The sequence below is a fragment of the Equus caballus genome, chromosome 14, assembly GCF_041296265.1.
Source record: "Equus caballus isolate H_3958 breed thoroughbred chromosome 14, TB-T2T, whole genome shotgun sequence".
Taxonomy (NCBI): Eukaryota; Metazoa; Chordata; class Mammalia; order Perissodactyla; family Equidae; genus Equus; species Equus caballus.
In genome coordinates, this window is record NC_091697.1 from 34,987,616 (window position 1) to 35,015,306 (window position 27,691).

Consider the following 27,691-nt stretch of genomic DNA (forward strand, 5'->3'; position numbering starts at 1 on the left):
TAACTTGACTATAAATGCTACAGATGTTTAGGGAAAAGGCTTCCTACATAGGTTAGTATTGAGCAAGGATCAAATTCAATTGACTACATGGCCCCGGCAAGTAAAGTGAGTTAAGTAGGCTGGGTCAGAGAAGAGACAGAGTAAAAGGACACGCCAGCTCTCCCTTCAGGCCACCTCAGGTAGGTTCTGAGGACAGAAAACCCACAGTCCACCTAAAAGGCAGCCAGCACCCCATCGCCAGTCCACCAAGTGCTGGAAACCAGGGCCTCCTATTGCCTAGAGAAGCTCCAAAACCAAAAATATGTGAAACTCTGGAATTTTAAATGGTGACAACAATGTTTTTTTTTAAAATATCCACTCCCCTCCCCCAAAAAAGAAAATCCACAGCAACCATTTGCAATCTCCGATATTTTGATTCCAATCTCAGATTTGGAATCAAAATACCAGCTTTATCATTTTCTAATTCTTCATGTCTTTGGCCTATTAATGAACTTCCGAACCTCACTGTCCTCATCTGAAAAACAGGGTCATGAACATGAAATGCAATGCTTATCAAACACTTGATGTCCAACACAGGGCGAGCAACGAAACAGAGCTTCTTACAGGTGAAGAGCGGATCTTCCTGTCAGTAAACCAACTGGTGTGATCTTCAAAGAACCTAATCAAAGATCCCAGGGAGGTCGAGTTCTCAGAAGATTTAGAGGCTTCCAAATTCTGATTACTGAACACTGAGCATTCAAGTCATTAGAAACTAAACAGAACCAGCAATAAAGAATGCCTAGCAATAGATACTTAATGAGCTGGAAGTGGCTCCTCCAATTAAGAGATCTAATAACTGGCACTAGTTAATGGCCACAAAAAGGCAATAAAGTACACATTGAGGGGTATATGTTTCAGGGAAAACAGTGGTAGCTTCTAAAGTAAGCTGTTAACAAACAAAAGGGTTTTAAGATAAGTTTTTCAAATCAGACAAACTTCCATTGTCAGATTCTAGACTCTTGTCTGTTAAACACTTCCACTAATTTTCACACTGTTTTAAGCAGATTCCAAAGAATACCAACCACAATATTAAGAGTCTGTTAAACAAAGAATTGCTTTATTAATACAAACTATTCATACATACACACAAACTATAAAGTGCTAAGAAATTTAAATGTTGAAGTCATAGCAAACGGGCGGCAATTCAACATCCAGGGCTGACAGAATGCTTGAGGGAGACTGCAACGGATCTAGAAAACAGGAATTTCTTATTCAATATGTGCAAATCCTTGAGTCACGGTCCATCTCAACAGGCATTAGTTATCACTTTTAATCATAAATTCTTGTTTTTCCCTTTGTCTAATGAATCCCTACCCTGCCCTACCTACACACATACACATACACACACTCTCGCTCACTTGGAGACGTGGCTGTGGTCCCAGAATTAACCTTCATTAATTAGGAAATAAATCTTAGAAGTACCTGAAACTCTACTGTTCTTAGAGACCCAAGTAAGAGCCAACAATGTCACTAATGTAATTTATAAAATAGCATAAGTTATCCCATCAGAATAAATAGAAAACATACTTTTGACCACCAGCAGGAACCAAGTCCTCAAACCTTCTGCAGTAAGAAGGTTTTGTCATGCTGTTATTACACAGCTGTCTTGATCCTATATTAGCTTTGGACATAACTTGGAACTCTCATTCTAAGCAAGTTTATTCTACTTCGATTTATAATCTAAGAAGCTATATGCTAAATTCAATCTTGTTTTGCTGTATCTAAGACTGTCCAGATTCCAGAATGCCCTAATTCTACCCGGGCATTTGGGACTAAAAAGCAGTACCAGTTCTGGAACCTTATCCCTGAATGTGAGGGATAGAAATTACTTGCAGGCTAACCTTCCACACAACTCTGTGCGCAGGCTAAGGAAAGTGTTATGACACAAATTGTTTGCAGCCCTTCGAGAAGGGCACTTGTTCACTTACTGGACTCCCACAGTGGAGAAGGCATCTTCAGAGGGGAAGGGGGGCCCAGGTGTAACAGCTTTTCAAGTTCCCGTTCCTCCTCGAGGATCATGAGAGGCACTCCATTCAAGGGCAGGTGTGCAATCTGGTGCTCTTCAGGCAGGTCGAAACTCTCAAAATCTGTCACCGAGAAAGCATTTTGTCAAGGCAACAGTTTTCAGGGTGGTCAGTGGCCTCTGGAGGTCTGAGACCCTTTCAGTGGGTCCATGAGGTCAAACTATTTTTCATAACATTAATACTCTTTCCCACTGGGTTGATGCAATGATGGTACAAAAGCAATGGTGGATAAAACTGCTGTGTCATAGAACGAATCAAGGCAGTGGTAATAAACTATATTTAGTAGTCACTCTATTCCTGTCATTCGCTTGCAGTAAAAAATGCCAGTTTCACATATCACTTTACCATATGTAGTATTAATTTTATTAGCTCTCAACCTTTGAGAACATGTCTTTTTAGTATTCTGTACGATAAAATGAGAAGTATGCCATAAAGCACATCTGTTGCAAACTGAAATACCACGGTGATCTCAAAGAAAAAGATTTGCACAATGATTTGATTTTCAAGCGAAACTAGAGGCCTTTTTCCTGGAACACCACGTAGTCGAAAGAAGAACGGAAAGACAAACCATGGTTACTCAGACTTGGATATTTGTCACACATTTTCTCAGAGGAATGAAAGAAGTCTATCACTTCAAGGAAAACAGTATTTGTTGCCAATGACAAAATTCACAATTTCAAGGAAAAAAACCAGAGCTTTGGAAAACTTATCTGCAATCATTAGCTTGACAGCTTCCTAATACTTAGACTTTTCTGAAGAGATCAGTGATGTTAATGAACGTGCTTTTGATGTCACATAATGAAACATTTCAACATTTGGATGATCTACATTTCTCAGTGAACCAATACTTCTAAATGACCAATGCGAGATAAATGCAAGGATAAAAGATACATTGGAAGTACAAAATAGACCAATAGATTTTGTCAGAGGATAAAGTGTTCATTGACATGGTTTCAGATTCCAGATTGCAACTATGGGTCGGAAAACATTGTTGAGTTTTAGTGCCGTATCAAAGAAAACTATCCAGACTTATCTGAAAAGACTACTAAAATACTTCTCCCTTTCCTAATCATGTATCTCCACGAGGCCCAATTTTCTTCATACTTCAACCAAAACAGATGCAACAGATTGAATGCAGAATCAGATGAGAATCCAGCTGTCTTAAATTAAGCCAAATTAAGCAAATCTTCAAAAGTATAACACCATGCCAGTCTTCTAAGTTTTGTTTTGGAAAAGTTATTTTATGAAAAAAACAAAAGTTGTTAACATTAACGTAGTAGGTTTATTTTTAACCAATTAATTTTTTTAATTTCTCAATTTTAATTTCTAATACAGGAAATAGAAACAGAACACACAAACAAAGCTTCTTTGGGGTGTTTGCTAATTTTTAAGTGTGAGAAAGTCCTAAAACAAAAAATTTGAGAACCACTCTGTTAGGTAACATTCCTTCTTAAAATCTGAGTGCCTTACTTCTTAGAAATTATTTAAAACTGATTCCTCTTGACAGTAACAGAACTAAGATTCAAATATTGAGTCTTTCCTCTTTTCAAAGAGGTTAAGTGCTTCCTCAAAAGATAAGAACAAAGATGGAGGGAGAACCATCATTTTCTGAAATGTGAAGTTTTCTATAGCCTAAGTACTAAGAATTGTCTGTTGTTTTTCAAGCCTGGTCAAACCCAGAAGTCAGAAAGAAATCGAGTGTTGCGTGACTACTTAGTTTAAAACCACTGAATTGTAAAGGAAACCATAGACAAAGATGCCAGAGGAAAGAAGTCGGCAACATAACAAGGCTAATTTCCTTTATCCACAAAGAGCCCTTAAAAAATAAGTCAATCTGTAAGAAAGTCACATAATCAAAGGCAAACAAAGATACAAACAGGAAGTTAAAGAGAAAGAAAAACTATAGATGGCCAATAATCAAACATGCTCAGCCACAAACATCCCCCAATTTAAGACATGAGAGACCTGCTGCCTTTCTGGTAAAGATTAGAGTTTTGAAACATCTGCAGTTAGAGAACACGGGGAAGGGAGGCATCCTCACCCACTGCAGGTGGGTTCGCTTATTTATGCTTCTGTTTTGGAGGGCAATTTAGCAGTATCTCTTTCCTCAAACACAGCATATTATAGTCCTCTTCCCTGGTCAATATGCATAAACCTACCTCATTTTCCTGAATGTTAATCATTAGAATGGATGCACCATGTTTTATCAAAACTTAATTACACACACTTTGAGACCCAACAATGCTTTTTAAAGTTTACTCTCCAGATATACCCACAAACTCGCGACAATATAATTTCGACGATACTAATGGCAGAATTGTTTGTAATATACAACAGCCAGAAAAAACTTAGATGTACATTAGCAGAATGACTAAATGCTCTTTGGGCCCTCGTGGTCTGCCCCCACCCAGGCACCAGCAACATCCTTCACTTGGCCTTTCAGTCGGTCTCCCAGAACCACTCCAGGCCTTTGTTCTGCCTCAGGATCTTTGCACACACGTAGGTACAATACTTTTGCCTTGCCTCTCCCCTTCACCCAGCTACCTCCTTATATCCTTCAAGACTCAACCTCAGGTCACTTCCTGAGAGAAAGCTTCCCCGCTCTTCCAGGCTGGGTCAGTCCCCTCAGAAGCCCACCCTCTTTCTCTCCTGGCTCACACTCCAGCACAGAGATGATTGGTTCAGTGCTTGACTCTCCCTCCAAATCCTGCACTCCCTCAGGGTAGGGCCTGTCTTCTTAATCATTTCATTCACAGCCTAATAGTGCCTGGCATACAGTAGCCTCTCCTCAAATGTGAGGAAATTAAAGCTTGAGAAGCAGGTTCTATAATACAAAACATTTCAGATCCATGTAGCTGGTTGAAGGAGTTAAAAAAACACATTTTCACTGGCTATGTGGATTTTTCAGGCATTGCTCAACTTGACACAAAGCCCACTGTCTAAAAGGCTTGCCAGGAAGACTGCCCACTTTAGACTTCTTCACTGTTAGTGAGCGCATCTTCTCTGCCCCAGGTGGTTAGCTTCTGAGGACAGAACAATGCTCTCCACATCTTCTGATTTCCCTCCTGACGTAAGGATAATACCTTACAAATCATTCCACCAACAATTAGATTTGTTCAAAGACACCCAGATTCAGACAGTCTCATTATAGTTGGGGTCCTATGTTTGAAACTCAAGGCTAACGCATTTGTGCAACACCACAAGATACTACCTAGAGGATTGAAGGGGAAGAATTTTTCTATTTCTGGATAGGCGTCGTCCGGGGCAGGAACAGAGCTTTTTGCTTTCACAGTCTTGTCAGTCACCTAAAACAAGCCAAGAAAATACCGATTAGTGAGAGTGGAAGCCTTGTCAACTGATTAGTACAAGAGATCATAGAGCTTCCTCAAGACATGCGACTGCTTTGCTACAGTTTGTTTTCAATTTCATGCGGACTTCTAAGAAACCATAATCTTCAGTTGTCATGATTACACGCAAATACAATTCAGCAAGCCATTCTAGTAGCAGGGTTCAAAAGTTAAGTCCGAAATTTAAGTACTGGCACCTGTCAGCATAAACTATCAAGAATGCAGAGTGGAGTTAATTCAGAGCTAATCAACTCACTCACTCAGCCTAACAGAGAAGAATCTGGGCATGAGCACCCAGAATAGTAGCTAGTCCTAGAAGCCATTTTTGGCTTTTGGAAGTGTGATTTATCTTCATTACTTGCTTGGTTAATATTAAAAACAAGTTTGTATTCCTCAAATACATACACATAGTAAGAGGCAGCAAAAAACAGTCAAGGACTTTAGAAGCCCACCAGCGATCACTGCCTCGTCTGGAACTGAGAGGTAGGCAGTCCACGACAGCGGCAGGCCAAAACGAAGCCTGAGTTTTCCGGATTTAACCTTACACATAGAGCAAATCCCTATGGCAGGGTTTCCCACACTTTGGTTCTGTGTCACATTCTCCTTATTTTTGCCATGTCCTTGCAATACCCATATTTAACGTTTCTAAGTCAACTCAGTTTTTTAAAAAGACATCCTTGTCCTAGGCCGTATTACGTGTAAGCCACGGGTTTGATGTAAAGTACTAGTTGTTTTTTCCTAATACACATTAAACCAATTATTCAAATAAAGTGTTACTCTCTATGCTGAAGTCACCTTTCACAGCAAAGTCCTCTTGGTCTGGGACGCACTGACCTACAACTCATGCACACACACACAAATGCCAACATTTTAGCAAATTATCACCCAACGAGCTGGTGCTGGCTCTGGGACGTGGGGAGGAGGATGGTAGCACCTGAGCTATTACATTAGGAACGCGACCACTTACAACGTAAGCACCCTTGCTCGCACTACTTCATGTATCTGTAAGTAGACACTACCAACCAATCTGCTTCAAGATACTAGCTAAGGGCAGGTGAGGCAACAATATTCACCAGCTGCTTCTGCGACTTCTAATTTTGAGGTACAGAGGAAGTCCACAAAGAGAGTCTGACTTTCATCTGCTATCTATGTTTGCCTCTGTTTCCTTTTGCTCACAGGAAAGCAAGCCAGGTAGGACGCCAATAGTCATTTTATGAGTCAAAAGTGAAGTGTTTAAATAGTGTCTTTATAGCCAACACTCACCTTTTTGCCAGAGAAGCTTGTCTGTTTCTGTTTGAGGGGTCCATTAGTCTTTACTGACTTTTCTGTAGCTCTGTTGACAGTCCCCAAAGCCTTTCTGGCAGCTTTAGGTAAGGCTGGGGGAACATCAAACGTTTTCCCAACACGTGGTGTTGAAACTTGAGATCTCCCATCCAAGGCTTTGACTGCTGAAGGAAAAGTCTTACCATAAGATTATGTAGGCAGTAGACACCTGTGCACCTTGAAGGCTGACTGTGTATATAAACTTGGCCTAATTCTCATCCCTAAACACAACCTTTTTTTTTTTTTTCCCTGAGGAAGAGTTGCCCTGAGCTAACATCTGTTGCCAATCTTCCTCTCTTTTTTGTTTGGCTTGAGGAAGATTAGCCCTGAGCTAACATCTGTGCCAATCCTCTATTTTTGATGTGGGTCCCCATCACAGCATGGCTGACCAGTTGTATAGGTCTGCATACAGGATCTGAACCCGCTGCAGAGCGCATCGCACTTAATCACCAGGCCACGGGGCCGGCCCCCTCAACTCCCATTTTTGACAGTGGCATGGCCATGATATGCCTAATAGTACTTCAGTTTATGACCCTCTTAAATAATCTCATTAAGGCATTGAACCTGAAAAAGGGACCCATAACAAGCACGTTACAATAACAGTATTCCGTAACCTGACTCCATTTGCCAACAAAGGACACCAAATGCCTCCCCCAGCTCCAGGCCACATTCACAGTTGCTTCACAATACCTGTGTATCTGACTGCAGCCTGTATACTTACAAGGCCCAGACCCCAGCTTCATCCCGTCCTTAGGAGCCACACGGGTGCCTGGTTCTCCATTTTCCTTATCAACAAAGATCAGAGTAGCCATTCTGGATTAAACTAGGGATGTGAAGTACATATTAGACCCTGAGGGGTTAGGGAAGACGACAGAAGTTAAGGTGTAGCTCAGAACAAACTTTCTATCCTGGGCACGTCCACGCAAAAACAAGAATTAAGAAGGAGAAGCCGGATCTTGAGCCAACAAGCACTTAAGCCAGCTCTTAACGCTCGAAACCTGCGTCAGAGGCTCTAAGCCCCTGAAGAGTTGGCGGTTTGGGGCTGGCATAGGCCCTGGTACTCATCAAAACCGAACCGCCCTGGGTGGCGGACGCAGTCCGGGGCCATAGACAACCCGGGGTAGCCCTAGCCTCCAGCCCCCAGGCCCCAACACCCCGGCTCCCGGTTCCCAGTTCCCGGCCCCCGGCCCCCAGCCCCGGTCCGGTCCGTCTCCTTCCTCGCCAGACCCCGCTGGCCCAACCACTAGCAACCTTTCCATTCACCCACGTTGGGATCAACAGCCAAAACCACCCAAGACTCGGTCTCCAGCGGTCGCACCAGAATCTGCGTTTAAACCACAACTCACGCCCCTATTGGTTCATCCGCCCAAGAGGCGGGACCGGGGTGGGGCGGAGGCTCCCAGGAAGAACCAATGGGAGGAACCTAAGCTCTCTGGGCTCCGCCCCCGGAAGCTTTTTCCCGGGAAGTTTTGTAGCTTGTTTCCTGAGAAGAAAAAAAACAAACTTGCTGACACCTTAATCACGGACTTGTAGGTGTTTTTTCAATCTGCTCCCTACATAGATAGAAAGGGAGTGAATATGGTCTCCACTTCCAAGAAATAAATAATTATTATGATTCTTATGATATCAAGATACAGAGTTTTGCGTTCGTTCCTGAAACACATGGGTGACCAAGACGTTCTTAAATGAAAAGCTTGCGAGGTTCAAAAAAGTCAGTGCAAGGTGGCGACAGAACTATTTTCCTAAGGTCTTCAACTAATGAACCATCCGTCCAGAGAATAAATAGACCGGATCAAGTCAAATAAAAAGAAGGAACAGCACTGGAGGAAAGGCATTGTAGTCACTGGAAAACTGAGTCATAACTGAGGAAAAATGGGTACATAATAGTTGTATCTCAATTAGAGACATGAAAGAATACATATATAGTCAGGTGGGGAAGACAACCCACATTAGGTCTAAGGAACACTAGTAGCAGAGCAGAATTAAGAAGAAATGTAGGTACAGATAGATCAAACAGCAATGTGGGAGTCATTCTGTTATGCTTGTGATTAAGAATGTACTGATTATTCCCTAATTGCAGGACTATCTATCCTCAACATTTCAGGCTAGGATGCTGTCTCTTCTGTAGCATCAGGAATCTGACTTAGGAACAAAATGATGATCCTACAAAACACATAATTCAGGCTTCCTTTAAAATTCTGTCATTTAATAGGGACTTATTTTAAACTTCTAACATCTCAACAATATATGTAGTCATCAAAACCACCTGGAAGGCCCTGGTGGGGAAAGGCAGATGGATGAACAAGAGAAGATTAAAGCAATAATAAAGATATAGAAAAGGAATTCCAATTTCAAGATATGGAGAGAAACTATGCTTGAAAAGGTTGACGAACTTTTCCTATTTCTACAGTAAATGGAAATATATTGAACAAATGCAAGATAAAGGAATAAATTCAAAAGACCAAAGCTGACCTGTGTCAGGCAAACCCTACTCCCCATAGGTCACCAGATACATTTAACCTGCAGGTAAGTTGGGAGAGAGGAGTTGACCCTACATTACTCTTTCACAAAAGGTTTAACACTACACCTGGCACAGACATGGTTCTTAATATATGCCAGTTCATTGACCCTTCTTCCCTGGCATTTCAGGATCAAAATTGATTAAATCATTAATTCATTCAACAAATATTTATTGAATGCTGAGTAAATGCTGGATAATGTGTTAGGCATCAAGAAGAAAGATCCTAACTCAAGAAGGTGAAGAAAAGCAGGAGTACAGAAAATCATGCGTGCCTTTATTGCCCCTTCCTTGTCCTTTTTCTTTTACTCCCAACCCTCCCTTTAATTTCCCCCGTATCTCCTTCTATATGTCTCAGCTCCATATTACATTATCAGCACACAAATGTTCACTTTGAAACCAAATTTGTACAACATCTACAGCTTCCAAGTGGGGATTCTCTATCTCCTAAGGTCTTTGGGTGCAGGGTTTATATCTCCCTAGGGTAAGTCCTCCCCTTATGACAGAAAGTGTCGTGTCTCTCTAGGTCATGCAGTAACTGTAAAATGCCATAACCACCCCCTCTTTGAGTGACCACTGTTTTCTTACTAACGATGCCCCAGACCCACTTTGTTATTCCAAACCATTACTAGGGATACCCAGTCGCTAAACCACACTCATCTCCTAATAGCACCCAAATCCTAATCAATCCTAGTTTATCCTAATACCCATTCACAAACAGCAACCCATCCAGAACTGATCCCTGCTTCCCTAGACTGTCCTCAGAATCCAAACTTTACAAAAGATTATTCCTGCTTGTCCAGCACATTCTATGCTTCCTGTGGGAGATGTGCTCCCTGGCTTGTGCCTGGTGGTTTTAACTAAATAGGCCTCAACACTTCCAAGCAAATTTCAGGAACTTCTTTAGGGAGATAAAAACAAAGTGTGGGTGCTTCGGGGACTATGCACTTTAAGTCTATTCTCTGACATTTTCTGTTCCTTCATCTATTTCCCTGTAAAATCAAAATTAATATTTACCGTTCTTAAACTCTAGGCACTGCAAATTCTTAATAAGAAAAAAAATAGATTATATGATGATGGGCTCTCTTATTGAGGCAAAGATGTTAGATATTTTCACTCTTACATGTCATTTTGAAAAATAAGAAAAACATGACCAGAACAGATAGGGAAAAAAAATCGGAGTAAAGTCTACTAGGAAAATTACTGCTTACTTTTCAGTACTTTATTTCATACATATACTTTAAAAGGAGGGTTGGGATGTCATGGATAGTATTGTTTTCCCAAAAGGGAAACCGTTTTATAGTATTTTTTTTCTAATGATAAAGTATAAGATCAGTTCAAAGCCAGGTGTCACAATTACCAAATAGTGCCTTGTGTTCTCACAGCGCTGGTATTCCTTTCAGAGCGACTCTCTACAACTGTAAATCACCTCAATAACTATTTTAGTGTCTTTCTCACTCTGTATGATATAAATACAAGGAGAGAAAGACGCTTTGTGTTCACTAGGTCCCCAGCATGTTACACAGTACCTGGCTACTAACTAATACTAATTTTAACTGTTTGGGGTTTTTTTTACTTAATGCCTAACGCGCTTCCCCATTCATTTCATAGTGCTAAGTGAGGCGTAAGCTGTCGTCCGTTGTCGGTGATCATTTTTTTTTTCCATCATAAGAGTCTGCGATTCTAAAAGAAACAGCTGCACATACAGGGAGTGGAAAAGAAGCTGCTCAACCTTAGCTCCGCCTATTGACCCGAGGTAGAGAAATAGGTATAGCTCGAGATCTCGCGAGATCAACGTCTCCTGGGAGCTGCGACGCCAGGGGTTATTAATGCGCATGTGTCGATCGTTCTGAAGATACCGCGGTGGCTGCCGGGAGGAGGTGGAAAGCCAGGAAGTAAACATTGACCCATCGCTTTGGTTTCTGTGCGGTGGTTTTGGGGTCGGCTGCGGCGGGACTGGGTAAGGAACTACTGTGAGGACTTAGGGGTGGAGAAGCAGGTGAAGCTGAGGAACCCCGGAAAATAGATCAAAGTCCCCTAGTTCTTAGATGTCTCCTGACGGGGAACGCCAGGTTGAGGAGGGAACGGGGAGCAGGGACCGGCAAAGAAGCCGCAGTACTAGGCCTTAGACGCGGTATTCGTGCCCGGCCAGACCAGGACTGTGTCTCAGTGGTTTTTAGAGTAAGAATTATAAAAGGCGATTGAAGCTGCACTGCCCAGTATGATAGCTGTTAGCTGCTTGTGGCTTTTAAGCACTTGAAATGTGGCTAGTCTGAATAAGTGTAAAATCCATATCAGATTTTAGAGACTTACTTTGTTTTTTTAATATTGAAATGATATGTTGGATATATTGGGTTAAATAAAATATTGCAAAAGTAATTTTACCTGTTTGTTTTTAGTTTCTTAATATGGCTACTGAAATATTTTAAATGATGTATAGGGCTGGCATTATATTTCCGTTGGACAGCCCTGCGTGGGAGGGTTTTAAGCTTGTGGGACATGCTATAATTGTGTTTAAAATTTGTGCTTTGAAGAAATAACACTGCAGTGTGGAGAATTGATTGGAGGGACTTGGAGGAGACTAGTAGGAAAAGTAATAACACGAAGGTGGTAGCATTGAGAATTGAGAGAAATAGGTGAATTTGAATGATATTCAAAAAATGAAAATAATGATGAAATAGGTATGAGGACTAGCTGGAACACTTACGTAAAGCGATGGATGGTGGTGTCTTTCGTTAAGAGAGGAAACAGTGGAAGGAAACTAGATTTCGTGGAGAAGATCATGAATTTGAACTATGATTTGTTGAGGAGCAGGCCCCATGGTGTAGTGGTTATGTTCAGGGAGCTTGGTTTCAGCAGCCCGGGGTCAAGGGTTCCGATCCTGGGCACTGACCTACACCACTGCAGCGACCCACATGCAAAGTAGAGGAAGATTGCCACAGATGATAGCTCAGGGCTAATCTTCTTCAAGCAAAAAAAAAGGAGGAAGATTGGCAAGAGAGGTTAGCAGGTTAGCTCAGAGTGAATCTTCCTCAGCCAAAAAAAAAAGATTTGTTGAGTTTAGGTGTCTCTGAGACCTGTATGTGGAGATGCTCTGAAGTAAGCAATTGGACTTATGTATCTGCAGTTCAGATAAAAGGTCTGGAGTAGAGAAATAAATTGGAGAGCCAACAGTGGTATACTGTGGCTATTGAAGCCTTGGAAATAGATGAGCTTGTCCACAGGTGGAGTTCAGAGTGATGAAAGAGACTCTAGGATGGAGCCTTGTGGAATCCAAAATTAAATAACTGGGCAGAAATGGATGAACCTTCAGAGCAGACAGGAGGAGTAGCAAGAGGGATACAAGAAAAACCAGGAGAGTATAGTGTCACACAAGCCAAGGGATAAGAATATATCAAAAAGAGAAGGAACGGAACTGAAAAATGTCCAATGGATTTAGCACATTGATCATTGATATCTTGGTGGTGACTCTTTGGAGTAGCGGGGTGGAAGCTAAATTAGAGTGATCGAGGAAGGAAGGAGATGCGGAAATAGTGACAATGAATATAGATAACTCATTCAGTCTTTAAGAGGACCAGAGATAGGACCCTGTTTACTCATTAAGGGTTATTGTGGTAAAAAAGTTTGAGACACCTACCTAGAAAGAGAGGAATTCAGGAATATATCTGAGAGAAAGAGTCTTACAAAATTTTCAATACCTGTTTGTGTGTGTCTTTCTCCATTTGTAGGTGAGAGTTGAGGGAGAAACTGCAATAGGAGGGGAAAGACACCATTCCCTTACAGACACTATGAAAGACTAAGAACATATGACACATTGTGTATAACCCACAGTATGTGTTATTAGGATGTACTTTTGATAGTTTCACTGATGAACTCATGAAGGCCTAGTTTATACTAATGTGTGTTTCTTCCTTTTCATAGAGGAGGGCAATTAACCATGTCAGCTGCAGCTGTGGATGCAGTTAATGCTGCCTCCCTGTCGGGGTCCAAAGAAATGAGTTTGGAGGAACCAAAGAAGATGACCAGAGAGGACTGGAGAAAGAAGAAGGAACTAGAAGAACAGAGAAAACTGGGTAATGCTCCTGCAGAAGTTGACGAAGAAGGGAAGTAAGTACTGTATTTGCATGATCTGTTCATTCAAAATTCAAATTCATGTCTACTTAGTTTATCAATTTCTCATCCTTTGCTTTGACAGGAAGCCATCTTTACCATTTACATCATCTTTTTGTTATTATTTATTTTATCAAACTCCTATGTGTAAGGTTTAGTAATCAAATAATATTGGAGGGCCTGTGATGCATAGCTATAGTCCCTTTCAGCCCTTCCCACTCCCTGTTCCACGCTACAAAAGTGACTGCTTTCAAATCTTTCTATTTTGAGATTTTCTGGTTGATACCTCCACATCTCTAAATAATGTATCTTCACCATTATACAACTCTGCACATTATTAGTTAACTTCTTGTTCTGATACAAGATTTATCTCATTAACATACATCCCAATCTTCCTTCGTCTCTCCTTCCCCTTCAGTTATGGCATTATTCTTAGTTTCTGTGTTGGAAATTTTTTCACTCTAAGATAAATTACTTTATTTTTACTTATTTTTCATTATAGGAACATTGAGCATATTCTCTCTCCCCCCTCCCATTGCAATAACGATTTTTAGATTCTGGATAGGCTGCCTTTGTAATACCAATTATTTTCTAACTTTATTTTTTTTAATTTTTTAATTTTATTACAGAGACATCAACCCTCATATTCCTCAGTATATTTCTTCCGTGCCATGGTATATTGATCCATCAAAAAGACCTACTTTAAAGCATCAGAGACCACAACCAGAGAAACAGAAGCAGTACAGCTCCTCTGGAGAATGGTACAAGAGGGGTGTAAAAGAGGTATGTAGGCAGCCAGTGTATATCCATGTAGAAATGGAGATTTTATTTTAAGAACTTAATATAAGAACCTTTAATGCAGTACTATATAAAGTAGAAACAGATTATGTAACCTTTTGTCTGGTATTAAAATTCACAATATGTATTACTTTAGCTTCTGTATTTTCCCTTTTAAATTTTATATTGCTGAAGTCCTTAAACTTTCTCATTTATAACAACGTGAAGACTAGCTTATTTTCCTCTTAACAAATAAATCATTTCACTAGACAATATAGTAAAGAGAGCCAAAGTTATTTCTAACTTATGCAGATAAATGGAACACTTTCTTTGTTTTTCATTATATCCATTTGTAGAATTCCATAACAACTAAGTACCGCAAAGGAGCATGTGAAAATTGTGGCGCCATGACACACAAAAAGAAAGACTGCTTTGAGGTAAGTTCACCTTTGAGAAGTTTGGAAACTTGTCAGAGTCTTTCTTTATTCTTTGTCAGAGAGCTTAATTCTGTTTTTCTAAAATTACTGTTTTTAGGTACAAGTTAAATAAAAATTGAGTGAAAATGTTTAGCACCATCAAAATTTTCTGCTGGAAGCCTAACTGATAATCGAATAGACCGTAAAGTCCCATGGTGTGTTCACACCCACTCTGTAAAGATTATACAAAATTTTCCTCTGGGCTACAGATACTTAGGAAAAGATTTAATCTTATTCTGTTTTCCAGAGACCCAGGCGAGTTGGAGCAAAATTTACAGGTACTAATATAGCTCCAGATGAACATGTCCAGCCTCAGCTGATGTTTGACTATGATGGGAAGAGGGATCGGTGGAATGGCTACAATCCGGAAGAACACATGAAAATTGTAGAGGAATATGCCAAAGTTGATCTGGTGAGCAAAATTTCCTGCTTTCCTACTATCCTTAAAGAAGGTACATTTTGCTGTAGCTCTGATTTAGCAGCTCTATTTTTTGTGTCTTCGAGCAGTATAAAAATGGTGACATTTTTATTATAGTAATAATACTAAGCCTAATTGAATGGTGAAAATAAACAGTGTGCTAGCCCTATTTGGCAGCAATTTCTTTTTATTTGATTCTTGTATTGTCCTTTACTCCCTGACTTAGGTTGCAAAAAATCCTGGAAGCATGAGAACAGATTAGTATTCAAATCTTTTGGCTTTTTGAGGTTATCAACTCTTGGCCCTCAGACTGTGGCTTACCCATGGGCCTGTTTTACAGTTGTCACGTGGCATTTGAGGGTGGTGGAAGAGGAATAGGGTAACCCATTGAGAAAATTGAGTTGTTTAGTTCAACCTCAGATTTTTCTTTTATGATTTCACCTACTCACACCTATTCCTTAAAAACCATAGTCACACTGCCATTTTATTTTTTAAGTAGAGTTAACATTTAAAAATCATGGGATTTCACATAAACATCTGAATTTCATCTTTCTTGAACAATGAAATATATGGTAATCATAGGCCTGCCTGGCAAGAGTCAGTCATCTGGAGTCAGGAGGCAACTGCCCCATTTAGACAAGGCTTGCTCTCTGCAGTTTACGGCTGGTGCTGGCTAGCTCAGCTCACGTTAATGCCTGGTTCATACAGGGCTTTGCAACTCCTCTTCTTTGGAGAGCTATGGGTCTAGAGCTACAAGACATCTCAAAGACGTAATCTTGTCCAGTGACCTTTTCTGAAAATAATAAACTTATTTATTTTAAATATATAAGATTAAACGTTCATTTGAATGTTGTAAGTAAATTTCAAACGTTTCCTTTTTTCTTAGGCAAAACGAACACTGAAAGCCCAGAAACTCCAAGAAGAGTTGGCGTCAGGAAAATTAGTGGAACAGGCTGTAAGTAATAAAAATGTTCAGTAAAAAAACTTCAGGGGCTGGCCCCATGGCTGAATGGTTAAAGTTCACGTGCTCCGCTTTGGCGGCCCCGGTTTACAGGTTCAGATCCTGGGCACAGACCTACTCCACTCATCAGGCTGTGCTGTAGATGCATCCTATATACAAAATAGAGGAAGATTGGCACAGACGTTAGATCAGGGCCAATCTTCCGCAAGTGAAAAAGAGGAAGATTGGCAATGGATGTTAGCTCAGGGTGAATCTTCCTCAGCAAAAAAAATAAATAAAATAAAATTCAAACTTTTAGTAAACAAAAAATGAAGATTGAAACAAGAATATGTTTTATATGTCTCAAGTTAGAAAAGATTTGAAGGAGAGAGAGGTACTATTGAAGGGAAAGTAAAACTGACACTTTTATACAGTTCATGGGAATATAAATTGATGCAATTATTTTAGAAAGAATACTGCCATATGCCTTTTCTGGAATTAGTAGATCCATCCATCCTAAAGTATTTTCTGGTATTCATAAAAAGCATTATGCACAAAGATACTCATTGCAGCACTTTTTATGACAGCAAGAAATTGAAATAGCCTAGTAAGGAATTGGTGGAGTAAGCTATTCTGCATCTCATGACACTATGTTGCATAGCTTTTAAAATGAATTTTATCAAGATTTAGTAACAACTCTGGAAAATACTTATATTTTAATGACACATGAGAAAATATTATTATATTACCACATAGGAAAAAAGACCAGAGCACCAGTTCTTACTTAATGTAGAATTAGTGAATTTTTCTTTTTTTCTTTTTTTAGTATTTCCCACATTTTCTATAATGAACATGTAATAATTTTATAGCTGGGTAAAAAAATTTTCCTACTAAAAAAAAAATGATATATTGCAGCCAGGTATTTTTTTTCCTTTTTTAAATCATGTCAACTTAATAGTTAAAGTATATTATGCTTATTAGAGTTCTGAAAGTTTTCTTTTTAACAAATTCATGCCGTGACCAAATAATAAATTAAACATTTGGAGTTTTTGAGTTTAAATTCCTAAAAGAGTCTCAGCAAATATAATTACAAGCAAACAGAACGAAGTCAACACCAAGTAAGCTGTCACTGAGGCCACCTGTCAGGTGGATTCACAGCACAAGTTGACAGACAGGTTAAAATCCAGCTCTGCCCCTGGCCAGCTAGGTGGGCCTAGAAAAGTTAATTTGCCTCTCTGAGCCTCATTTTATCGTCTCTAAAGTAGAGATAACACCACCAACCCCCGAGGAGGCTTAGCATACATATCACATCATAAACACTTGGTAATTGGTAACTACTCTTGATTGTTGTCAATTATTACCAACTCTGGAAAAAGGAAGAGGGCCTGTTTCTCTTGTTCTAACCTATTCTCTATTGTTTGTTGTAAGCATAGTATAATTTATTTCCCCAGGTAACACACTTAAATATATGGAGGGGACTGATGAATTTTGCCCACTTGGATATTAAAATTAACTACATATAGTAGAGCAGTCTCTGCTATGGAGATTTAATTGTCTATGTAAATGTCCTCTGTTGAACTGGCAACTTGTGGGACCTCTAAAAAAATTGTTTTTTAAAAAAAAGTGTCTGATTTGGAAGTAACACAGCAAAAAATTTAGAAAATTACAGAGAAGAAAAATATCCCGTGTTCACTGTTAACTTTTTTTTTTTAAAGATTGGCACCTGAGCTAACAACTGTTGCCAATCTTTTTTTTTTCCCTTCCTCTTCTTCTTCTTCTCCCCAAAGCCCCCGAGTACATAGTTGTATATTCTAGTTGTGAGTGCCTCTGGCTGTGTTATGTGGGTTGCCGCCTCAGCATGGCCTGATGAGCGGTACCGTGTTTGTACCCGGGATCCAAACTGGCGAAACCCTGGGCTGCTGAAGCAGAGGGCGCAAACTTAACCAGTTGGCCACGGGGCCGGCCCCCTTACTGTTAACATTTTGAAGTAGGCCGTTCTAGGTCCCACTCCACCCCTCCACACATATCTATATATGTGCGTGATTATAATACAACATGTTTTTTAAATAGATTCATCTTTACATACTCATTTATCACCTACTCTTTCCATGAAAAAATATATAGTGCGATAGGACTTGTTCTCTGTGTCATTAAATGTACACCATAGCATCATTTATTTTTATATAAATTCACATGGTTCAAAAATCAAAACACTTTAAGAAGATATGCAGGGGGCCGGCTCTGTGACCGAGTGGTTAAGTTCACGCGCTCTGCTGCGGCGGCGCAGGGTTCGGATCCTGGGTGCGGACATGGCACTGCTCATCAGGCCACGTTGAGGCAGCGTCCCACATCCCACAGCTAGAAGGACCTGCAACTAGGATATACAACTGTGTACAGGGGGAGTTTGGGGAAATAAAGCAGGAAAAAAAAAAAGGATTGGCAACAGTTGTTAGCCCAGGTGCCAATCCTTAAGAAAAAAAAAAAAGAAGATATGCAGTGAAGTCTCCCACCCCTGCTTCCATCCACCATATTGCTAAACCTCACCTCCCTCATAACCTTTTTCACTTTTCTTGTGGATCCTTCCAGAGGTGTATATCCTTCCAGAGTTTCTTATGTAAAAATAGAAATATATAATCTTATTCCCACCCTTCCCTTTTTTTCCCCCAACAAAAAAAGGGTAGCAAATTATATATTTTTCTGTACCTTGGGTAGAATCAGTTTTAATGGTTGTTCATTGTTCCAATATCGAGTGTAGTAATTTATCTAACCAATAATCTATTGTTAATTTGATTTTTTCCCCAATTTTTTGATACTATACACAACACTATCATGTTCTTGTAAATACATCTTTGTATAATTGACATGTTGTTTCCTTAGGATAAATTCCTAAAAGTATAATTATTGGTGCAGTAAATATGTATATGTGAAATTTTGATGACAGATCACTTAGTTACCATTCAGTAGAGCTATAGATATTTTTTCTTCTCACACACACATTTCCACATCCCCCTACTAATGCTATAAGGTATTCTTTTTAGCCTTTGAAGCCTTTTTAAAGGGACGAGATGAAGTACTGACCACTTTGCTCTAGGCATTTTGTGGAGTTAGAGAGGATCTTGACCAATTGCTAATGAAGAAAGATTCTCTTTGTGACAAGGATTTCAGACTCTCCTTAAATCACAATACCATGTCACCTGAGTGGATTTCTTCATTGCCCAAATTTTACAAAGGCTGTTTTGGCTATAAAAATACTTATTACATGATCTTGGTAACTTTTCTTTTTGGCCTTAATAGGAAACTAATCAAGTTTAGTGAAAATGGTATGTCTAAAAATGAACATGTGAAATGAGTATTTGTTGGGTACATTGGTCAATGTAATCTTCCTGTTACCTTTGTATGATTATAATCCTATATCAATGAAAATTCTCTAGAAATTTTTGGGCTTTGTAGATAGTCTAGTAAAATTACTCACAATGATATCTTGTATTCAGAACTTATATACTTATTATGAGTGAGAAATATGAGAATTTGTTCAATTAGATTTAAATTATATTATCTTAACATGTTTTTAAAGTGCTAAATAGTCAGCTGATTCAGTGGAATAAAATTACAAATTCTTTTTCTTCTTTCATGTTGCAGAATTCTCCAAAACACCAGTGGGGAGAAGAGGAACCAAATTCTCAGACGGTAATAAATATTTGCCCTGTCTGGGCACACATTACGTTTTTCAATTTCTTATAGCTAATGGTAATAATGATATATAATTAATAATAATAATAATAATTTTAAAGAACACAAGTGAATACAGGTTTGGTTAAGCGGAAAAGAAAGGAAAACCAGAACTAGATGCCATTCTTTGTGTCTTACAGTTTTTTCCCCAATCTCTCCTTCTTTCAGGAAAAAGATCATAATAGTGAAGATGAGGACGAAGATAAATATGCAGATGATATTGACATGCCTGGACAGAACTTTGACTCTAAGAGACGAATTACTGTCCGGAATCTCAGGATTCGAGAAGATATTGCAAAAGTAAGCCTTGCCAACTTGACATACATATTCGAAAAATATTTGTCTTCCCAGCCTAAATTTTGTCTACTCGTCTGGTATCTGAGCAGTAAATGGGTAATATAGTCAGTCATTCCAAGATCAAGTGTCATTCTGTCTTTTTCTCTTCATCTCTACCCCAGAAATGCACACACGCATTCAATTGATCATGATCAACTCCTACTACTAGTTTGCTGAAACCATTTTTGACAGAAGTAAACATTAATGCAGTCTTAAAACATTTTTCCCTTCTAGTATTTGCGGAATTTAGATCCAAATTCTGCTTACTATGATCCCAAAACTAGAGCGATGAGAGAGAATCCCTATGCCAATGCAGGAAAGAACCCAGATGAGTAAGTATCAAGTTAAATGTATAGATTTCAAGGTGGGGGAGGGGAGTTTTTAATCATAAAACTGAATCTGAATTAAAATGAGCATCATCCCTGGTTGGGTCAGAAAAGAATTAACTTTCCTTAAAGAAATGAGTCTCTGAAACAATTTTTTTTTAATTTGTATTTACAGAGTGAGCTATGCGGGAGATAACTTTGTTAGATACACAGGCGATACCATTTCAATGGCTCAGACACAGTGTAAGTGTTTGCTATATGTCAAGGTATTTCATATCAGCTCATAAGAAATTTGGGGGCGTTTTTTAAGGGTTGTTTTCAAGAAGCATGCAATCAATGTAGCTGACTACTCATTAAGATGTTTTTAATTACTCTAGTGTTTGCTTGGGAAGCCTATGACAAGGGATCTGAAGTGCATCTGCAAGCCGATCCTACAAAACTTGAGCTGTTGTATAAGTCCTTCAAAGTCAAAAAAGAAGACTTCAAGGAACAGCAGAAAGAAAGCATCCTGGAAAAGGTAATTTTGACCATAATGCTAAAGAAGAACATTCCTTAAAGAGAAATTACCAATGAGTAAGCGTTCAGTTTACATTTGGAATACAATACACAGTCCCTTTTAATCCATCAGGGATCATCGTTTCTTTCCATTGACTTAATCAGCTGGTATTACTGTATTAGTATAGCTGTATAGGTGAGCTTGAGCTGCAAAACAAACTATCTTAGGACCAGCCCCAGTGGCCTAGTGGTTAAGTTCAGCGTGCTCTGCTTTGGTGGCCCAGGTTTGGTTCCTGGGCACAGACCCACACCACTTGTCTGTCACTGGCCATGCTGTGGCCACAGCTCACATGTTAAAAAAAAAGAAGCAGCGTGGCAAGATTGGTAGCAGATGTTAGCTCAGGGTGAATCTTCTTCAGGGGAAAAAAAAAAAACAAAACACTACCTTAAAACTTAGTAGTTTAAAATAAACGTTCTTATTTCTCACCATTTTGTATGTCAGCTGGGTCTCCTGGTCTGAGCCTGCCCATCTAAGGCTGGATGATCTGGGACAGCCTCACTTTGGTATCTGTCAATGAGCAGGCCTCATTTGGAATAGCTCCTCTCTGTCCCTCTGGTCTGCTGGCCCAGCTTCTTTGCATGGCATTCTCAGGATACCAGAGACCAGCAACAAACAGTATGCTCCAGTGCACATGTGCTTAACAGGCCTTTGTTTGCATCATATTTGCCAATTTCCTAGAGGCCACAATGAGTAAGAAGGTCAGGCCAGATTCAAAGGATGGAGAAACAGACTCTACCTCTCTTTTTTTTTTTTGGAGGAGGATTAGCCCTGAGCTAACCTCTGCTGCCAGTCCTCTTTTTGCTGAGGAAGACTGGCCCTGAGCTAACATCCATGCCCATCTTCCTCTACTTTTTGTATGTGGGACACCTACCACAGCATGGCTTGCTAAGCAGTGCTATGTTCGCACCCAGGATCTGAACCCGTGAACCCCGGGATGCCAAAGCAGAATGTGCGAACTTGACCGCTGCGCCACCAGGCCAGTCCCCAGACTCTATCTCTTGAGGGGAAGAGCGGCAAAGTCATGTAGCAAATGGTATACATAGAAGAATATGAGAAACTTATGGCCATTTTGTAATCTATCACATTCAACAGATGAATAGCAACTGACACATCTTTTATTTGCCTATGAAAATTTGATGGCCTTTTTTTCACTTTGTTTTGTATAACAAAGCCCATAAAGAATATTCCTTTATGGGGCCGGCCCCGTGGCCAGGTGGTTAAGTTCACGCACTCCTCTTCAGCGGCCCAGGGTTTTGCCAGTTCAGATCCTGGGCACAGACATGGCACCACTTGTCATGCCATGTTGAGGTGGTGTCCCACGTGCCACAGCTAGAAGGACCCACAACGAAAATATGCAACTATGTACTGGGGGGATTTGGGGAGAAAAAGCAGAAAAAACAAAGATTGGCAACAGTTGTTAGCTCAGGTGCCAATCTTTAAATAAAATATATGTTCCTCTAATCTTTCTGATTGGAAATAAACCCTTTGGTAGAGAGATGAATGCAGATCTTTGTAAAATGTATTTAATCATGTTCAATGTCCTTTTAGTATGGCGGCCAAGAACACCTGGATGCCCCTCCAGCTGAGTTGCTTTTAGCTCAGACCGAAGACTATGTGGAGTACTCAAGACATGGGACAGTCATCAAAGGACAGGAGCGGGCCGTCGCCTGCTCTAAGTATGAGGAGGATGTGAAGATCCACAATCACACGGTATGTGTTGAACCAGAACTGTCTTGTGTCCTTGTTAGCATTTTGCTCTGGATTGTATTTTTCTGTTACAACTTCATTAGCAAATCATTGTTGAGCTTTTTTTGTTTTGTTTTACATTTTAAATTTGTTTTATGAAATTTTTCCAAAAATAGAAAAAATGTGAAAGAGTACTGTTACGTTTGCCCATGTACCTACCACCTAAGTGGGTATTTACATATGGCCATTTATGATCTGTCTACGTATGTGTGTGTGTGTGTGCGCTATGTATATCTTATATTTATAAATTTTTTGACTGAAAAATTTGAAAATTACAGATATCATGACAGTTTACCCATAAACACTGTATCTTGTATTTCCTAAAATTAAGGATGTTCTTCTATGTAACTACATTACCATTAACACACTGTAGAAAATTCATGTTAACTCTGTAATATTGTCTAATCTCTAGTCCTTAATCACATTTTCCAAAAGATACCCAAAAACGCCTTTAAGTGGCTATTTGGTTTTGGGTGTTTTTTGTGAGTCAGAATCCAATCGAAGTTTATTTTGCTTGTTACTGGTTGTTATATCCCTTTTGTCTAGAATGCCTCTCTCCTTTTTCGTGACAGTGACTATTTAACAGATCAGGCCAGTTATCCTGTAAACTATCTCATATTCTGTACTCAGCTGGTTGCTAATGATATCATATAACTTATTCCTTTATCTCCTGTATTTCCTATAACAGGAATTCAGACCTAAAGCCTTGATTAGATATAAGTTAAATGTTTTGACAAGAACACTTCACGGGTGATGCAGTATACTTCATATTGCATCACATCATGAAGTATATAATGTCACTTGCTGTACCCTTGAGGTCCCCAAACTACAGTTGTCTCTTCAAGTCAGGGGTCAAAAACGTAACTAACTGTAGGAGCCAGGCCAGTAATCTATATGAGCGAAGCGAGCCAGGCAAATTGTACAAACTAGAGAACATAAGCCCTGTCTAATGGGGCATCCACTATTCAGTAACAGCCAGTTATTGACAAGTGGGAATGTGGTCCCAGCATTCCCCAGTGCTTCTAAATTTTTCAAGAGAATTCAGATATCCTAAATGTTTTTTATAGGTTTTTGGGAATACAATGTAAGACCGTTGTAACTGTAATACCTGCTCCTCACACTTGAGGGCGGGCCACCCTCTCCCTATTTGCTAGCCCTAGAATCCCCGTAAATTTCCTCCCAAATTACCTTTAAAAGGACTGGATTATTTAATACTCTTATCAACAGTATATGAGAGTCCCTAGTTTCAGGTCCCTTTTTAAGTAACCTCTCTCTCTCTTCTGCAGCATATCTGGGGATCTTACTGGAAAGAAGGCCGATGGGGATACAAATGCTGTCACTCTTTTTTCAAGTATTCCTATTGTACTGGAGAAGCTGGGAAGGAGATTGCTGTACGTAGTTGTCCTCTAGTTCTGACGGGGTAAAATAGCCAAAGCTCTTAAGTCAAAGTCTGGATAAAACTTATCTTCTCGTGTTTCAAATTTTAACGTTTTCTTAGATGATTGGTCTCTATGATACTCAAGTCAAATTACATATATTTCCCCACAGAATTCAGAGGAATGTCTTGTAAATGATATCACTGGAGAAGAATCGGTGAAAAAACCTCAAACCCTCATGGAGGTGAGTCTGTGATGATTTGTCCTGAATTTTTAAGTCCTGGAGGGAGGACTTTAAAACTTGCACCAGCGCTTTGTCTTTGCGTTAATAACACTGTATTTCAACCCTCCCCGTCAGATGCATCAGGAAAAACTAAAAGAGGAGAAAAAGAAGAAGAAGAAGAAGAAGAAGCAGCATCGAAAGAGCAGTTCAGACAGCGAGGACGAAGAAAAGAAACATGAAAAATTGAAAAAGGTACTTCGTGAGGTCTAAATAAATAGTAAGAGTGGCAACAGGGTTCTTTATTTGTAGGGGCCTGAGGAGATCATCTAGTTCTGTCTCCAGCCCCATTCTAAAAATGAGGAAGCGAGGCCCGAGTCTGGGTGATTTGCTCAGGTCACCTTGCATCAGGTCTGGAATGTGAGTGGAGATTTGATGTGTCTTGGTCTTGCCTGCTTCTTGGATTATTTGTTAACTATCACTAAGGCACAGAAGAAATGTGCTTGTTAAAGCTGTTAGTTTAGAGTTATTGGCTCGTTGCCCAGAAAGAATTGCCTTCTAACTCTATAATTTGTAAGTTTCAGCAAGTCCTTGGGAAATGTCTTGCAGTCTCCACCTGAAGCATCAGTTGCCAGCTTCTGTCAGTAAAATGAACCTCATTCAATTTTTGTTATTAAATAAAATTTCTGTAACATTGAAAATGTCATAGAATTTTGTGCTCTATGAAAATATATGAGCCAAATAGTGATTAGTTGTAGCTTGACAGTAGAAGGACTGACTCCCTGGCTTTTTCAGGGAATCTAGGTTTTTGACATAGCAGTTCATATTCAGTGGGGCTTTCGGTACTCTGCCACTTTTGAACAAAAGAGATCTGATGGAGAGCCATGGTACTCATGTTTTTCCTCTCACTATAGGCACTGAATGCAGAGGAGGCCCGCCTTCTCCATGTCAAGGAGATCATGCAGATTGATGAGAGGAAGCGGCCTTACAATAGCGTATACGAAACTCGGGAACCCACGGAAGAGGAAATGGAGGCCTACAGAATGAAACGTCAGAGGCCCGATGACCCCATGGCCTCTTTCCTTGGACAGTAGTAACTAGTCGTAGATGGTCACCCAAGATAGACACTGCTGATACATTCTTTGAGCTTCTTGCTGATGATTGTAGGTGGAAAACTCTGTGTCTACTCTTCTTGTGCCTGACTTTAATAAAGGTTCCTGAAGTCTCATGGTAAATTCATTCCTTCTCACACAGAAGAAACAAAGAAGAAAAAGAAAGAGGAGATACATTAAAGGCAGAGTAAGATTTTTTTCCAATTTTATATTAGTGATGTGGAAGGAGGCCTTGGCTCTCTACCTATCAAGAATATCTTACGCTCAGGGCCAGCCCCGTGGCCGAGTCGTTAAGTTCGCACGCTCGCTTCGGCAGCCCAGGATTTCATCGGCTCGAATCCTGGGCACGGACATGGTACCACTCATCAGGCCATGCTGAGGTGGCATCCCACGTGCGACAACTGGGAGGACCCACAACTAGAATATACAACTATGTACTGGGGGGCTTTCGGGAGAAAAAGGAAAAAATAAAATCTTTAAAAAAAGAAAAAAAGAATATCTTACGCTCTATATTTATTAAGTCTCAAACTTTATTTCTTCAATTTTTATGGTCCTTTAGTGTTAGCACACATCTTGAAGGCAGATTACTTAGTCTTTCTCAAAATCAGGTCTTGGTTTTTTTAAATTACTAGTAACTATAATTGTAGTTATTTGCTAATCATTCATTTTTGCCTTCCAAGGTTTTCCTGGTCTGAAGCTAAAAGTAGTATTCTATCTTGGGCTTTGGGTTACTGAAGGGAAGTCTGCAGGACATGTGAATAACTTTATCCCTGACATCAGTCTGTGTGGTAATAATTCTGTTTTCCACTTGGTTATAAAATTTTGATTTTAAAATATTTCCTTGTACCTTACACCTAAATGTGTTAGCCTTTGAACAGAAAAATAACTTATCCTTCAGTCAGTGTCGACTGATCACTACCTGGTGTTTTACCCTTCAAGACGTGAGTCTTCAGACACAGAAATCCTCCCCTTTATAATAGAGGATATAATTTGTGATACTAGTTTATTGTGATTACTTTGTGTAACAATCATGAATATTACATTTTAAAAGATTGTAGAATATCCGTTGTTCCTAATCTTTATAGCCAGCAGGTGTAACTTTGTAAAATTTGCAAAAAGCAAAACCTCTTGTTGAAGCTTTCTTCAAAGAATTAAAAGGATAGCTTATAGGGATATTAGTAACTGAGATTGCCATGATCCTCTTCTACGAACATTGTGAAGGTAATACTGACAGTGAGAGTGGGATCAGTAATAGCCTGTACATTGTACGTGGACTTTTAACAACTCGCTGGGTTTTCTAAGCTACCAAAACCTCCCAGGACATTGCATTGTTAGCATCTCAGAAATAGTGCTGATGGGAGAGTAACTTCATCAAATTGTCAAGTACTATGGATATATGTGGTATCTAGATTCAGACTAGTATGAAATTAATACAGCAATGCAAATAGGTCTAATTCTTACCTACTTTAAGAATGTCAAAAATTTGTTTTCATATTCCTACCTTAACATAGGATGGTTCAACAGAAAGTCTGACATTGGTATCTATTTTGTATTTTATTTATCTTTTGTTAATAAAGATATATAATTGAGAATTGACTGTGAGTAGTCTGTAGCATTATTTAAAATTTTGGCAGAAAAGTGGTTTATAGGACTGACAGAGAGCCTGGGTTAGCTTCTGTGAGTTTGATTTAGAAAATTTCAGGATTCTTTAACTCAAAAAACATGTCACCTAACCTTTTTGGGTTCTGTTCTCTGTGAAACCTAATTCACTCTGATTTTAAGTAGAATTCTATAATATCTGAAATCTTATTTGTTTCACTTTGGAAAAAAGGTATCTGGAACATTACTCAAGATACGAGCTTTGATTTTACTGTCTCAATAATAGCTGCCTTTCGAGTGCTGGAACTGTGTGCTGTAGTTTTCGTATGTTACCTCCTCAGAACAATTTCGTGGGGTGAGTAATGGATGATATCCCTATTTTACAGTAAGCACACGGGCTTAAAGAGTCCAGGTAACTTGCTCATGCCCTAACAGTTCAAAGTACTGGGGCCTGGACATAAAGCCAAGTATCTCTGCCTCTAAAGCCTACTGCTTTCTCTGGTATTTAAGGCCCAGGTTTGTGGACCAGGAAGGCTGGTCCTTTGCAGTTTCTTCCATTCACAGAAACCTTAAGCAGGCTCTCAGTCTTTATCACATTCACTCTAAACACCTGAAAATGATGCATCTGACCCACGTTCTTTGATGCTTCCCCCTCCCCTAACCTTGTGGGATGCTTCTCACAAGATTGATTATTCAAAAATGAATAAAATACCATTTCA

The 27,691-nt window shown here is 39.6% G+C and overlaps 2 protein-coding genes across 9 annotated transcripts; one reads left to right on the forward strand and one right to left on the reverse strand.

Annotated features, from left to right (window-relative positions):
• Positions 1–1,068: 1,068 nt before the first annotated feature.
• PTTG1 (PTTG1 regulator of sister chromatid separation, securin) lies at positions 1,069–8,116 on the reverse strand. Of its 8 annotated transcripts, none has more exons than XM_005599243.4 (6): positions 8,001–8,116; positions 7,455–7,556; positions 6,674–6,855; positions 5,275–5,368; positions 1,968–2,126; positions 1,069–1,229 (listed from the first exon to the last, which is right to left on the reverse strand). In XM_005599243.4, exons 2-6 carry the CDS (start codon positions 7,543–7,545, stop codon positions 1,150–1,152), a joined length of 606 nt encoding a protein of 201 aa, XP_005599300.1. In that variant the 5' UTR covers positions 7,546–7,556; positions 8,001–8,116; the 3' UTR covers positions 1,069–1,149. The 8 variants fall into 8 exon arrangements, with proteins under 8 accessions (XP_005599300.1, XP_005599298.1, XP_070089068.1 ...); XM_005599241.4 differs by having other exon boundaries at positions 6,674–6,858; XM_070232967.1 differs by having other exon boundaries at positions 7,455–7,583; positions 8,001–8,108.
• A 2,931-nt stretch (positions 8,117–11,047) lies between these two features.
• SLU7 (SLU7 homolog, splicing factor) lies at positions 11,048–26,969 on the forward strand. The gene is made up of 16 exons (XM_005599244.3): positions 11,048–11,211; positions 13,173–13,358; positions 13,991–14,144; positions 14,495–14,575; positions 14,862–15,026; positions 15,919–15,987; positions 19,612–19,659; positions 19,870–20,001; positions 20,272–20,369; positions 20,539–20,606; positions 20,741–20,880; positions 22,468–22,629; positions 23,952–24,056; positions 24,214–24,285; positions 24,400–24,516; positions 25,176–26,969. Exons 2-16 carry the CDS (start codon positions 13,189–13,191, stop codon positions 25,353–25,355), a joined length of 1,761 nt encoding a protein of 586 aa, XP_005599301.2. The 5' UTR covers positions 11,048–11,211; positions 13,173–13,188; the 3' UTR covers positions 25,356–26,969.
• Positions 26,970–27,691: the final 722 nt, after the last annotated feature.